The sequence below is a fragment of the Telmatherina bonti genome (genome assembly GCF_933228915.1).
Source record: "Telmatherina bonti genome assembly, chromosome: 9".
NCBI lineage: Eukaryota > Metazoa > Chordata > Actinopteri > Atheriniformes > Telmatherinidae > Telmatherina > Telmatherina bonti.
The window spans coordinates 16168789-16184348 of NC_136627.1; the positions used below are offsets into that span (position 1 = coordinate 16168789).

Sequence of the window (15560 nt, forward strand, 5' to 3'; positions counted from 1 at the left end):
AATGAAAAGTGTGAAAGTAACAGAGAAGAGCAAGAGAGGAAAGAAAGAAAAGAGTGAAAGAAAGACAGACTCAAAGAAAAGCATCATTTTAGATGCATGTCAGAAACGGCTCTATATACAACAATTTCTGTTGTGGAAAACTGTCTATCCTGTGCCTGTCGTCTGTCTCCTGTCCTCCCTCTTTCATTGTGTCCGCAGTTGTCCTGTTGTCTGTAGCAGTCTGTTGTGTCCCAGTGTTATACCAGCGTGTAAGACTTGGCATATGGGTTGTTGCTCTGTTTCAGGTGTCCTCTGGAGTCCAGCAGTGACTCCTGGGAGGTGCTGAGCTTGGCAGCCTGTGCTTGGGCAAGATCTCCCGAGGAGGGGACCTCTCCTCGAACCTCTCCTCGAGCCTCTCCCCTGTCCCGGACATCCCTGTGTGGGAGGGTGGAGGCAGTTCCTGGTTGCCACTGTTGTACCTCCCTAGGAGAGGGCACTTCCATAGGGGTGGGCTCCATGGGAGGTGGCCTCTTCAGGGTACGGCTTCTCTGGGGTTCAAGGCAGGTTTGTCCCATGGCTCCTCCACCTCCTCTTGTTTCCCCTGTAGCACCAGCACCACTTCCACTTGCTCCTGCAGCTCCTCCACTTCCTCCTCCACTGCTGCTACCACTACTACTGCTGACCCCTCCTCCTCGGGCTGGCAGAGGCACGCCGCGGTTCAACAGGAAGTCCATACGGAGGTAGGGAGGCAAGTGGACCAACTCTCCTCCTGGAGGGAACATGCAAGTGACAAATTAGGATTAGTTAGATTACACCACAGTATCATGGCAGGCTTTTATGGAAAGTATATGAATACATTTGTTTGGTTTTGTTTTTGTAGACTGTTAAAATGCTGCAGATAAGTATTATTCCTGACTCTTGTCCTTTAATTTCTGTAGGTCTCAGTTAGCTCCACATCGGTCTCCTAATTTATAGATTTCAAAGATCAAGATGCCAACAACTCAAGATGAGAGCAACATGTCTTTGTCCATTGTTGCTCCACTTATTTAAATATTTTAACCCCCAAAAAAGAAAAAAAGAAAAAAACATCCAGCTTCTGCATCTGAGAACAAGGCAGCATAGAGACTGAGCACAATAGTCAACAAAAAAGCTATAAACAATAGGAATGAGGCAAGAGACAGTCTTCTGTATTCTGTTTGTTTTCATTACTATAAGCCTATTTTTTAATTTATTTATGATCAATTCACCTTATTTAATGGAAGAATATTCATTTAATTGTCCAGTTTTAATTTAAACTTCCGATATGACAATGCTGCTTTTTGTTCATTAGGTTTTTCTGTAATCATAAAGACTATTTTAAACAGTAGCATGCCCACTTGAAAGACTGAAGTCTGTCGTTTAAGACCATTTTAGACCACTTAGAATTATAACTTTGTGAGAAACAGAGAAAGTTTTATATGAAATGTGATGTAAGGGATGCTAACAGATTGGTCTGTGTTAATATTCAAGTGTTTTTGCTCTGAGCCAAAGTGTAGCAGGTCTCTGAGAGCCACACTGTGGGCAGATTTTAGACTCCCAGCAGGTCTTGATTCATCTTCAATACCTTTCATTTACATTATTCCCTTTAGTTTAAATTAATTTTAGAAAAAAAACAAATTTACATTCTTAAACCTACTCACCCCCTGCCTTTTTATTTGCATACTCTTCAAGCGTCAACTGATCTGATTCAATGGCAACAATTAGGAAAATCTAAAGAAGTAAATGCTAAATATCAGATTTTGCAATAATTTCATCACAGTTATTGTATGACTGTAAGCTAAATTGTGTATTTTGTCTGCTACAAGCCAATATGTCCATCTTTGATCTTTACATGATCTTTCCTTTAACTGGCATGTTTTTCCAATAGCAGAGCTTTTCTCTTGCAAATATAAAAAACGTAAGAAAAAGTAAAAAGATCATGTGAAGCCCCACTGCAACATGAACCAGTGAGATTTAATGTTTCAACTTAGTGACAGAGCTTGATGTAATTCCATTTGCTTAGATGTTAGGAAATTTACTGAAGTGTTTAATGCAGCTGCATCTCTTCCATTGATTGGTTGACATATTTAATGGAGCAAGTTGGGTAAATGGATGTTGGATTTTCAGATACCGTGGACTGATGCACCTTGCTACACTGAAACAGTCATCTTTCTGCGAAGAAGAGATTAACACTCATTTCCAGGGAAACAATTCATTACGAAAAAACACTTTTAAGCACGTTTTTCCTCCCACACATGCTGACACAACCACACATCACCCACACATGCACAAGTTTAAGTATCTTATATGTGCACAGTCACATCCCCTGCAAGCCACTCAGCCATAATGTATGCTACAGGCAAGGTGTCCTGTGCAGATTCAGGCCAATATTTGACCTTTGGGAATGGATTTCTTGGTTCACAGGGAGAATGAATCATTTGCTTTGCTTTATAATAAGTCCTATTAGTGCCTGCAAGCATGATAAATGCTAACTGAATTAAATATAGATTTAAGGGTTTCTGAGGGAGCTCATTAGAAATGTGGTTTGAAAGTCCTTCAATTAGTAAATTGCAGACGGTACAGTAATGAGACACTTTGTATAACCACAAAACAAACAGCAACTCTCTGCCACACCATTAATCTGTTTAAATGTCTCGTGCATCATTAGCTCAGAATAAAATTGAATAGTTTTAAATTTTTTCATATGTTTGCAGGAAACTGTCTTTCAGCTTTGCAGTAGACAGGTGAAGTCATGCTCATATATATATATATATGTATATATATATATATATATATATATATATATATATATATATATATATGTATATATATAAAACAAACTGAATAACTAGTAAATAACTGATTAACTAATCCAAAGTACTATAAACAAAAGAAACTAACTGAAAGTATCTATGCACCCATAGGTCAACACAGTGACTGTGTCTGCATGCGGATTATATGGAGTGAAGTTCAAAGAAGAGTGTGATCATGTAAATGAGACTGTGCCTGTGCAAAGGTCAGAGACCCAGGTGATCAGCAGCCACCCCAGAGCACGGATCCCAGCCACCTCACCATGGAAACGACAATACATTTATTCAGAAGGCAGCCCAAGAATTTATTTTTTTTCTCCTCAAACTAAGCAGACAGTGACAGCTCAATCATGGATTAACTCTCTGATCAGACAATAGGTGATTTACCTGGCTACTATTCCACCGGAGGTCCTGAAGTCGAATAATTTTAAAGATGGCAAATGGCAGAACGGGAGTTGTGGAAACTAATGATAGCTATTTGAATTTATGGATGATAATTCTGTTATCTATCTTTTGGAAGTAAAGAGAAGAAAGTTCATTTTAGTACTACTCAAAGTCTTCATATACTGATTTAAATGGCTTTATTTAAAGCCCACAGCATAATTAAATATAGCTCACTCGTGTAAGGGAAATTACTGGAAACATCTGCATTTACTTTTAGGACTTCTTGGAAAAAACACTCTAAGTCATATTTATGTATACATTTAAAATATTCTGGATATTCACCCTCTTTTAAGCATCAGTGTGTATACACTTTAATAGAGTTGTGGCAAATTGCTGTGAACTGGTTTCCTTCCAGATCACCACATTTTAATCCCTTTACAGTCCAGTGACTGCAGTCAGGTGAAATGCATACAATCTGGCAAAGCTTAGAAAGCTTGAATTGTTTTTTTCTGATAATACAATTTTATGTCTGATTCAGTAAACTAAAATAGATAAGGAAACACAAGTTTTCCTGCTTTTGTTCAATATTCAAACAAATCTCATGACATATAGATGACAACCCACTGTAAAGACCACACAGCTGCATTGTAGCCTCCTCCAATGTAACTTACACTGAGGCCTTTGCACTCAGCGCCACCACACCAGTCTGAGAATGCAAGAGTCTGGTATTACACTGAAATGTCTCCACTGTGGCAGCAAAGTGCTGTTTTGTCCTGAGTGACAAAAGCTTCAGATCAGGTTGACAGATAGCCTTTAAATGCCCTCACTCTCTAGTGATACGAGTCTGCCTTTGGGTGCACAAACCTTCAAAGCATAATGAGGCCTGAAACTTAAGAAGCAGATCTGATGGCCTCTACTCTCGCTTGCTTAAACTGAGGATCCTGGGACGGTTCAGTGTTGTGTGTGCACATAGCTCTACACCTCTGCCCCTCAGACAGGACACCTCCAACATTGCTAATTATCAGAGGCCCCAGACACACGATAACATGACAGCAGAAAGGGTGATAGCTGAGCTGTGTACATGTGTCAGGAAAAAGGTGTCTGTCTGTGTGGATGTCGGTGCATTGTGTGTGGTCAGCTGCCTGTCTGTGGGTTCTGCCAGAACCTGCAACTGATCTGCAGTTACCTGGAGGAGCAAAGGGTCACATAAGGTAAGACAACCTGACAGCAAATGTACAGTAAGAAAAAGCGTTTTAGACAGATTCCTCATACAATCTAAAAAACAAAATAATAATCAATAATGCTGTTGTGTCCAGGATGCTCTTGTAAGAGAGATTTTTAATTTCAACGAGTCAATGAAATAATAGTTAATAAAAAGTAAAACTGAAACAGTTTCAAGAGTTTCCACAGATATGCTGTCAACTAGCTAATAGTTTAGTGTGCTATGCTGTTTCTTTCATAAAATATCCTTTTTAAAATGTGAAATCCCTATTTGACCATGTAGAAAATGTAAAAAAAAACAACAACAAAAAAAAGACCAAACAAAAATAAATGAATAAATAAATTTGCATATTTATGGTTAATTACCATGTGACATGCCAGAATTATTGGGTAAAATGTGTCCACCAGTGGGCAGAAGACAAATGTCATGAACACAGTTTTAAAGAAAGTTTTTACTGTAAAGTGATGCGATAGGTCTCAGAAGCTGTTTGTATTAAATATGATATCTGTGGCATGGAAGGCTTAATGTTGGACCACTTTCATAATACAACAAGCAGAAAGACTTTGAATAAATGTTTCCCAGTTCTGATCCTACATCTGTCCATTATAAATTTAAGCTACTTAAAAGTGATTTGTTAGTATTTTTGTAAATTGACACTCTCTATTTATTTTACCGTGTTTTTTTTTTTTTAAAGTTAAATTCTTCTAAAACGATACCAGATCCTTTTCATGTGGAAAAATGAGGAAAAAAAAGTGCCTGAGGCACAAAGCCACTTCCTCACCAGGTCTGTGCGCTTTGGGCACGGCCATGTTCATGACCCTGCTAACATCCTGAGGTTTGGGCGGGGAAGCAGTAAAGCGGCAAATGCCCGACTCAGATGGCGTGCTGGAGGTCAGGCTGTCAGTGTAGTCGTTGGTCCCTGCGGTCATCTGTTCAGATGAGGTGTCAGAGATGAAGCACTCGGTGATGGTGAACTTGGCATGGCGGAGCTGCTCCTCCATCTTGGCATGCTCATAGGCTCTGGCCAACTCCTCATACGTGGAGGATGCACTCTCCGTTGATACCATACTGCTCCGTGCACGATCTGTTGATTACATAGTCACACACGGGTTTGATTAAGGCAGAGTGTGAGTGTTTTACTTTAAGAAATATTGCCGTTTTTTTTTTTGCGTTATACTGTGAGAGGGAAAAAGTTGGGGATAAATAAAGGTAAATATGTGTGGGTGTATGTTCTCAGCCAAAGGCAGACCCTAAACTTCCTCTGACAGAAACTGGAGAAAAAAATGTTTTGAATTGCAAAGTCTCCAACATAAGAAGCATGCTGACTGCCTTCACATCAGACAATCTCCCTACATCAAATCAACAGGATTTCTGTCACATTCTCCAAACTTTTAACCTTGATAGATTAAAAATAACAAACACACTGTGAGCTCGTGTTGGTCAGGGCTAGAGCTGTGATCATCACTTCTGCCTGGCTGTGGTCTACCTGTATCTTGTGAAGGACTGACGCTGTAGCTGTCACTCTCTTTGTCCACAGATCCAGTGGCACGGGGTGTGGGAAGTCTCCAGTCAGTGGTCAAGGTGTGTGAGGAGCTGGTTGGATGCGGTCGGTTTAGAGTCCACTGGCTGGCATAGCGACCCCGTGCTGAGGCAGGACCAGCTTTGGCAGTGCGTCTGGCAGTGGGATCTAGTAATGACAGCAGGGACAAAATGGTGCATTTTTTTCTGTTTATGCAAGCTCAATTTGCCTGACAGAGCACTATATTTGAGTTTGTTGACATATTCAAGCTGAGTAAACAAAGTTCTGCACTTACAAAGCACAACTTAACCTTAACTGCTTTAGATACTTTGAGATGTGAAGTTGGAGACTGATTGTGCAACACAGTAACACAAGTACACCAACTATCATTACTTTATAACCAAGCAAAATTATTCATTTTTCTAAAGCCACCAGATAATAACATTTGTTTTAACATTGTACTAAAGCTGCATTAACACATTTACCTACAACCTCAATCTACCTTTCAAAAAATGAAAACTTCCTCTCTATCAATTGAAAATATTTACAAATTGATTGTTAAGAGTTCAAATATACACATATGAGCCTAGAAAAAATTACATGTAGAGTGAGTCACACTACTCTTCTTGTTCCAATGCTATACTCTGCTAGAAAAGCCTTCATATGGGTTTTGTAATAACTGGCCTCTAACGACTCCATTTTCACAGGATCTCATGGCATCTGGAGGAAGCAAGACAAGTCTCAAACTGTCCAGCCCATTATCAGGGATGCTCCAGAACATTAAAATCTTTTTTTTGTCCATTCCTGACTGGTCAGAGCTTTTAAAGGCGCTCTGATGTGGACTAACTTCACAGGTGGCCATACCATGTTGTCTGGTGGATGTATCTAAAAAAAAACAACATAATGGTATAATTTTCAGTCTGACCCAGAAGCAGATGGAACTGGGTCTCTAATAATAAATGAACCTACAATGAGACCCTTCAGAAGAGGCATGAACTGGATGACTGTAGAGAAAAATGGAGCTGGTATTTGTAGTGGCTCAGACAGTAATTCAATCAGCAGGGATGAATGGAGGTAATGATGGAAGTTGTTGGCCAATGGCGAGGAGAAAAAAAGGGCTGAGTGAGCAATCTGAGTTCATGCCACAGTGCTCAGGTTAAATGAATCAACCACATGACCATCTGCATGCTCATTCCACTACAATGCATGTTTGTAAAAACAAGTATTTGCATAGCTATGATATTGTTCTGTTCATTTATACATTTCCAGTTGTTATTAAGTTCAGTTTGAAAATACAGAACCAATCACACCTAAGAAACATGCTATATGAAAAGCTATTTAAGTAGCACTAACCTAAACTGTGAATCATTTTGTACCAAAGATATTGGAAGAGACACAATTAATGGTGTTACTTTAGTCAGCAGTTTGAACAAAACCATTAAAATACATCACTAAGTGTGTCCCGGTCTAACTGCCCAGTTGGAGTGGGCCATCAGCTGCAAAATTGCTGTGAAGAAAAGCAGGAAGACTCTTTTATCTGTTCGACTTCAGTGGAGCTTAAACGCCAGTAACCCAGAGGCGGCTTTGCAGCACGGCTCTTAATCTTTGTAACATCACCACTTACAGCCTTGCTGCATACTGTATGAGGCCCCATTGCGGTTCAAATAAAACAAGGCGAACTAGCTCTTTGCCCTGTATTCCAATATATTTTTAATGTGACGCTATCTGCTATATGAGCATTTTGTTCTGCATGGGGCAAATTTATCTTTGAGTGATATCTAAAGGCAATATAATGATGTAAAATTGAAATTAAAGAGAAGAAAATCACCACTTCATCCACAAGACAGTTCAGTTGTTGTTAGTAAAACAGTATTAGTGATAATATCATTCTTAGTAGTAAAGGAAATAAATGTTGAGCACTGACGGTGGTGGGACTCACTGGTTCCAGGCCTCGCATCGGACACATCCACCAGTGGCCCAGTGGCCTGGGAGAGAGACTGGTAATGGACGGTGTGGGTCACTGTGGAAGACTTTTGCTTACTGGTCTCCCCAAAGTCATTGTCTGTCAACAGCACAGTTGATCTGTCATCTAAAAGAGAGATAAAGTAATGGGGAAACCGTATATGTAGTGCGTAAAGTGACTGACAAGCACACGCTTCAGCGAGAGCACCTTACCGATTGTCTCCATGGTGTCCCTCTCCTCGATGAGGAGCTGGGCTCTAGGGATGTCGATGTGCATCCTTAATGTCTGCTGCTGTTTGTTCACTGTGTCTGGCGTCCGTGTGTTCTTACTGAAGAACAAATGAGAGAAATCCTTTAGGTTTCCGCAGTGTGACTCTGCATTATATCACTGAAATGCTAATTCAGTTCCTCTTAAGTTTAAGTAACTGTATGAAAGTATAAAAGGAAAAAACAAGGAATGCATGAATGCAATGTATTAGATTTTTACTGACAGGGACTGTAACTCTTGACTGCTCTGTAATTTATGTTCAGCCTAAAAGGAAAAGAGCGTGCACAAATTAAAATTAAGAGTACATACCTCATCAGCATTTCTGCCAGGCTTTTGGCATCTGTGAAGTCAGCAAAGAGGGAGTTAATAACATAATAGTCCTGTCTTAGCTGATGAGCAGTGGAAATACTCTACAAGCACTGACAAGTCCACTCACAAACACTAATGGCACTCTGAATGTTTGTCTGCTATGTGCTTTTCAGTGTACTGCCCAAGCATGTTTGCATAGATATGCTTTCCAGTACGGTAAATGGGTCTTTTCTTTTTATTTAAGAGATAATAAGACAGTTGTCATGCTAAATTTAATAATAATACTTTTTTATTTGGCTCACCTCTGAGTCTCTTGAGTCTTTGTTCCCTCCTTCTCCTCTTTAGCACCATTAACATGATAAAAACCAGCACAGCTACCACCAGAATAGAGGTGATGGTCACCACCATCTTCAGACCTCCACTGCCTGACATGTTGTCTGAAATGGGATCTCCGGTTTTCAGCAGGGGAGGGATGGTACCTTGGAGGAAATGGACAGATTTAGACACTTCCTGAGTATTTAAAGCTCAAATAACAGTATAAACTCGATGTTCATGTGGACTGGTGTTGCTACCCTTCAGCTTGTTTACTCTAAACATTAAACATCACACCACAGATTGGTATTGTTAATTGCTGCTTATATAAATCATTTGCTTTTCCTATGTAACACCACATGCTAATCCTAAACACAATACACCAATGTGGATGTTTCCTGCTGACAGAGACAAGAGGAGGATTACTCTTCATGCAACATAATCACAGATTATATAAAAAAAGAGATTCTTAGGGATGAAACTTTGATTACTGTATGCATGGTTTTTATTTGCACTTACAAAAGCTTAACCCTGACCCATAAGAAATGCTAAGAAAAGTCCTTTTTTTAAAAAATTTTTATTACGAGGTCTTAATTTGTCCTTTTATAATGTAAACAACAACTGTATATATTTAAAGCCTGTCTTAAAACGCACTTTTACCCATTGGTTTTTATGCCAGCTAGAGACTTGATCTTATTTGGTTTTGAATGTTTTATTTAGTTTTTATTGTCTGGATTTGATTTAATCTATTTTACAGCTTTTGTTACAGTGTATTTATTTTAATTGTTTTATAAGTTTCTTCTTATTCATTTTTATGCATTTACTTTATCTAATTTTGCAACAGCAATTTGTTCGACTACGGCTGGTGTTGAAGCTAAATAAATTGACGATGAAGATATTTATTTTGTCTCATTTTTTGCTCAATAGAACACTGATGCTTTGCTGTTGACACTGTTCCCATTAACAGTACATGGATAAGTGAGAGTTTCCACATAACTTTTGCCATCCTTTAAACAGCAGGCAGCGAAACCAATTTAGCATTAGTCTGGAGTGCACCTGGTAGTTTTAACCAGGTTTTACTGTTCTCATAAATTGCACCCTCCTCATGAGTATGACGGACACAAACTGAAACCTTAACTAAGTAAAGATACACAGTGACCCACTGCAGACCACCATAATTTCATTCACTCAGCTGAATCTGAATCAGCAGAACATCTCATAGTTTAAAGATTGACGACAGACAGAGAAGTTTATTTTTCATGATTATTTATATTGTTGAATATAAATGTCCTGGCTATCTCCTCTCTCTTGCCTTCATCTTGGACTATGTAGGTCTTATAATGTGGCTTTTTATATCTGCTTGTTGCAATGAATAATACTGAGCTTCAGCAGATGTATTTTAATGGTTTTGCAGTCATGTGAATGTGAATTTTATAACAGTGAATGAATAAACTGATGTAGTTTTCATTTATGTTAATTTTTAAATCTTTGTGTTTAAGATGAATTCTTTCTTTTCAACCCTACAACGCAAAGCCACAAAACACATGATGCTCTTTTTCATGATTAGTTGAAAGCTATTTCCTATTCTTCATTTTGAAAATATCTTAAACTTAAAGAGCTTGTTGCAGGTTAGAGCTCCCCTTACATCAGCATCTCACCTGTAGGTGGCGTGTATTTATTATTACCCTTTAAAAGAAAAAACACACGCCATCTACAGGTGAGATGCTGTCACTGCGCTTCTTGCGATTGGGTACTTTTCAAGACAGGGCTGCTTTTTACCGCACGACACCGTCTCCCTCTTCCTACGCCACTTCCTGTTTTGCGGCTTTAGTTGCAGTAGTCAAATACTGTCAGAAACTACTACAAAAGCCGAAACAGTGTATTATAAATGTGTTTTTAATTTAACATTGTTTTCTACAATATTTTACTGCACACAGATTTAAGGGGGGCTCTAATCCGCAACATGCTCTTTAAAAATTTTCAGCTGATGGGTTTTGCAGGCTGTTTACTCACTTCCATCAGCATTCAATGTAGCAAAGGTGATCCGCTTCTCTGCTGAGCCAGCACTGTTGGTAACCTTCATCTGCAGTTCATACCAGGTCGCCTCCTGCAGGTCGTACAGGATGTAGCTCTTGGTGAGCGATGTGCGTTGTGCTGTGGTCCATGTGGCTGACTCCACCGCTCGGTACTCCAGTATGAAGGAGGTGATTGGACAGCCGCCGTTGTTCCAGCCAGCCAAGTTGAGCCTGGCTCTGGTGGAGTTGATGCTGGTGAAGAGTTCGTGTTCTTTGGCAAACTGGGGTTCTGAGAAGAGGAAGGATAGCAGAGCTTTTCTATCTAGAGCTTTAAGTCTTGTGGTTTGTGTTTGATGAGGGATTTACCTTTCTTTGTTTTTCAATCAGAGCTGATATATTTTATTCACAAAGTTCGTAGCAACAAGCTGTGATTTATCAATGAGCTAAATTTGAGGCTCAAAATTCCACATGAAGTAAAATAAATCCTCCAGAGATCCATTCCTTACCTTTCCCATGTGTCTTAGCTTCGATGATCTCACTGATGCGTCCTGGCCCGACTGCATTTTGGGCGGTCAAGGTGAATTTGTACCATGTGCCACACTTGAGGTTCTCCAGACGATATGATCGCTCACTGGGGCTGATGGGAAAACTGCCCCACTGTTCACTGTTGTCCTCTGAGTACTGCAAGATGTAACCTGAGGGGAAGGAAAGCAGGCATTTAAGTAAAGTATGGACAAACGATAAACTTAGAGTGACTTAAATCAGGATAAATTGGAAATACTTTGAAAAGGAACAAGTATTTGACTCTGTTATAATCTCTGCAGAAAGGTTTAGGCAGGGATTACATGACTAAATATAAGCATATAAGGCTTTGTGAAGCTGCAATTCAAAGTCCACATTGTTGCACAGATACAGACTATTAGGCTTCTCCTTCTGTTCCTGATTCAGAGGAATTAAAATATGAAACTATTATTTCCAAATGTGTGAAAAACACATTCAACTTTTTACCAGAACATAATAAACTCTGCTTCTCATACTGCTGAGAATAAAACCTAAATAATTCATTAAAAAGTGCAGCAGTGACAGGCTGAGGACCGGGTGACCAACCGGCCATAACTGCCATCCCTCGAGCATGCTGCAAGCAAGGCTGCAAATAGACAATGTTAATCCTAGGTGTGTGTGTATTTTGGTGATGTATGATGCTGTGAGCAGAGAAGCAAAACAAATATCACAGAGAAGATATCGTAGACAGCCTCTGTGGTCCGAAGACAGGCGGTGCTTGATCAGGAGCGATGATAAATCACTGCAAATAGTCTCACTGTGATTGCACTTTCTCTAAGATGGAAGGCTTTAATCTTTCCCTTAAACGGACCTAATCTTCCCTCCTGCTTTCTAATCTAGCTGTTAGGAATCAAGTATTGTGCCGTACCAGCAGATAATGAGACTGAAGCAAAGGAACAGCAGCGTTAGACCTGAGCGGAAGATGAGGTGACATTACCCATCGCAAACAGCTGACAGGAGGTGATTGTTCTTAAATATTATCACATTCAGCTGTGCACAAATTGTTTCATTTATGTTTTATTTGCATTTTTGTTGTCAGTAGGCAAGTGTGGCAATCTCACCTCTGATGGAGCTTCCGCCGTTGTCTCCAGGTATCCATGACAATGTGATTGATGTGGTGGTAGTCTTGGTAACAGTGAGGCGTGGCTGGTCAGGAGGGACTGTGAACAGCAGGATGCAGCAAAAGGTCATTACCCAGTTGGTGTTTATGTTATATTGCCTTATATGTCAATGTCAAGGTTCACTTAAGGCACATGGAGTCGGGTCAAACAGTTGGTTTGCTTATTCACCTTCTTAACTGATTGAGCTGCAGTGTCTAGTCATTCTCTATGAGAAAAGGAAACTATCAGTGTCTCTTTTATCATCTCCTTTAGGATAGGAAACAATGGAATATCTTTTATGAAGGGGAAGAAGATCATTTATTGCTGCTACAACAGACAAAGCAATGATCAATTAGTTTTCATCCAGTCGTGCAAACTGGGATTTACTGCGACACGCAGAAGAGTTTGAATAGCTTGTGATAACATTATAATTAACTTTCATAGCTTTTTCCTTTAATTTCTTAATTACCAACTCGTAAGTGCAATTTCATTATCAAAACTATAAGGATAAACATTATAATTTAACTTTAGCTAAACTATATGTATTAGATAAAGTATGAAAGTTTCTGTGGATTTCGGACTGCCCATCATGCAAAGTGTGGTTGGACGATGATTGTTGAGCTCTCATTGTTTCCACAGTCCTTACACACTTCTACCACTTGTCCTGGACCACTCTGAAGTTTACCAACAGGGTTAAGGAAAGACCATGAGGAGTTCAGCGGTACTCCCAAACAGCACCTCTGGCACCATTGCCAGCTGTATTATTTACTTTTCTTTTTTCCATCTGTTTGTTTGACATTTTTTCATTAGTTTTTTGTTTTTTTCCTTTTATACTTTTGTAAACTAAGATTAGTTGGTTAGAGAAAATGTCCAAGTCCTGATTTCCTTAATTCATAGTATGGAGGTAGAACATAAAGAAGTATACTGTACATGAGATGAGTATTAATTATCTTTGAGCCCTAATGGCTATTTAACTATGAAATTCTAATCAGAGGGATTACAAGGAGGGAAAACAGATACTTAAATGTTAGGTTTGGTGAAAAAATATTTTGGAGCTGACACAGCATGTAAAGAGTTCATTTCTATTTTTGATAAAAGTTGATTGTTATCAGCAATGTTTCAGCACTAATGTGCTTATGTGCTGTAATCTAAAGCAAATGGCTCTATCAGAAACCAAAATGTTCTTCTATTTAAGGCAAACTGGTTTATTTGCCTTTGTTTTACCCAAGATTTCAGTTACAGATTGCTTCACACATTTTGTACTAGTACGTGTTGTTATGGCAACTTGCCTTGGACCTGTAGATTGAGTGTGATCTCGTCTGACCCCCAGTTGTTGCTGGCCACACAGCTGTAATTCCCAGAGTCCTCTGCTTTCACTGTACGAATGATGAAGCTGCCGTTACCGTGGACACTACGACGGCCATCCACCACAACAGGTGTTGGTGTCCCATTGGTGCTGGAAAAGAGGAAATTATAAATCCCTGGTAGTTTTGTTTACACCCTGCTCTGTTCTAAATGACTGAGGGACTTACTTTCCCTTGAGCCACTTGATGATGGGAGGGGGGTCACCAAGAGCTTTGCATGGTAAAACAATGTCCTTCATCCAAGGAGTGGTGACTGTGCCATTGAATGTCAGGATCCTGGCTGGAGCTGAGAACAGGACAAACGTAGACATTAGCACTTTGTTGGGGGTCTAAAGTAAGCCATCAAAGTAAGACACAAACCGTTTCTCCTACAAGGTAAAGCTTACATTTCCAAAGAACTTAGGTTGAGACAATTACATACATCTTTTCAAGGACACATCCAGGCTCACTGTATAAACCCCTAAAATGACTGAGGAGATGATTGAGTCTATATATAGGATGTTGTACCTTTGGCCAGAGGCTCCACTGTGATCTTTTCACTGTTGTTGCCATGACCTGCAGCTGTCACAGCCACCACCCAGATACTGTACTGTCTGTTTCGAGCCAAGTTTGGGATCCTGTAGAAATATGCATCCGGAGATGCCTCAAACTCACTCATCACCTGTAGACCATGGAGAAGGAAAGATTCATGTATCATTTGGAAGAACCAGTGGTTTTCTTTTTTTTTTTTTTTTTTTTTAATCAATATATTCACATGCAAGCCACATCTGCTGGATGGCTTTCCAGTATGAAAAAGATGTCAGACATCTTCATTCATTCATTATCCTAATCACTTAATCCGATGAAGGGTTGTGAGGAAGCTGGAGCCTTTCCCAGCAGTCTTTGGGCGAAAGGCAGGGTACACCCTGGACAGCTCGCCAGTCCATCCCAGGGTCACACAGAGACAAACAACCACACACACTCACATTCACTCCTAGGGGCAATTTAGAGTAACCAATTAACCTAATATGCATGTCTTTGGACGGTGGGAGGAAGCCGGAGCACCCGGAGAGAACCCACACATACACGGGTAGAACATGCAAACTCCACACAGAAAGGCCTCTGTCCAAACCTCGCCCCAGCTGAGGATCGAACCAGTGACCTTCTTGCACCTTCAGAGTGCTAACCACTATTCCACCGAACAGCCCATGTCAGACATCTTGTGGTATACAAATGCTAATACCATCGGATGAAGGTTGGAGCAGAAGACAATGTATTTCCGGATGATGCCGTTGAGTTTGAGCGGAGGCAGCCAGGAGACAAACACAGCTGAGGTACTTGAGGCTGCAGCCTTTACTCCTGCTGGGGGACCAGGAACTTAGGAAAAAAAGACAAAGCAGCCCCATATAAGTGCAACACATTCCCCTGCAGCAATAAAATGGCAATAAAACTGTGGTAACTTGTGATATTTAGTAATGCTTCCTCTACCATCCTCTTTGGTGCGAACGTAGATCTGTTCACTGCGCACGCCATCTCCAGCATTTGTGAAAGCTAAGACCTGAATGCTGTAGTTGGTATACTTCTCCAAGCCATCCAGCTCCAGCGATGGTTGACTGGTGGTCACATTTCTAATTTCTCCCAGTTCTGACACAGAAGAGAATTTATTTTAATAAGCATTCATATCAAAGCTGGTACACTGTGTTGAGTATAGAGTAATTTCTTGGGATTTTTCTTTTTATGAATATTAACAGGATTTCT

General features: G+C 40.0%; 1 protein-coding gene across 3 annotated transcripts in view; it reads right to left on the bottom strand.

Annotated features, from left to right (window-relative positions):
* Window positions 1-236: 236 nt before the first annotated feature.
* The window catches only part of dscamb (Down syndrome cell adhesion molecule b), a gene marked incomplete at both ends in the record, with an annotated part of 117928 nt that continues 102604 nt past the window's right edge, over window positions 237-15560 (bottom strand). Inside the window, 15 exons of one of the 3 annotated variants that reach the window (XM_079246937.1) lie at window positions 237-748; window positions 5195-5497; window positions 5879-6100; window positions 7872-8021; window positions 8108-8223; window positions 8472-8502; window positions 8774-8950; window positions 10797-11087; window positions 11305-11493; window positions 12421-12519; window positions 13749-13915; window positions 13992-14109; window positions 14331-14484; window positions 15046-15179; window positions 15291-15446. In XM_079246937.1, coding sequence (XP_079103063.1) covers window positions 237-748; window positions 5195-5497; window positions 5879-6100; window positions 7872-8021; window positions 8108-8223; window positions 8472-8502; window positions 8774-8950; window positions 10797-11087; window positions 11305-11493; window positions 12421-12519; window positions 13749-13915; window positions 13992-14109; window positions 14331-14484; window positions 15046-15179; window positions 15291-15446 — 2819 coding nt within the window. Of the gene's footprint in view, window positions 749-5194; window positions 5498-5878; window positions 6139-7852; window positions 8022-8107; window positions 8224-8471; window positions 8503-8773; window positions 8951-10796; window positions 11088-11304; window positions 11494-12420; window positions 12520-13748; window positions 13916-13991; window positions 14110-14330; window positions 14485-15045; window positions 15180-15290; window positions 15447-15560 lie in introns of all 3 variants that reach the window. The other 2 variants (XM_079246938.1, XM_079246936.1) reach the window with 2 other exon arrangements.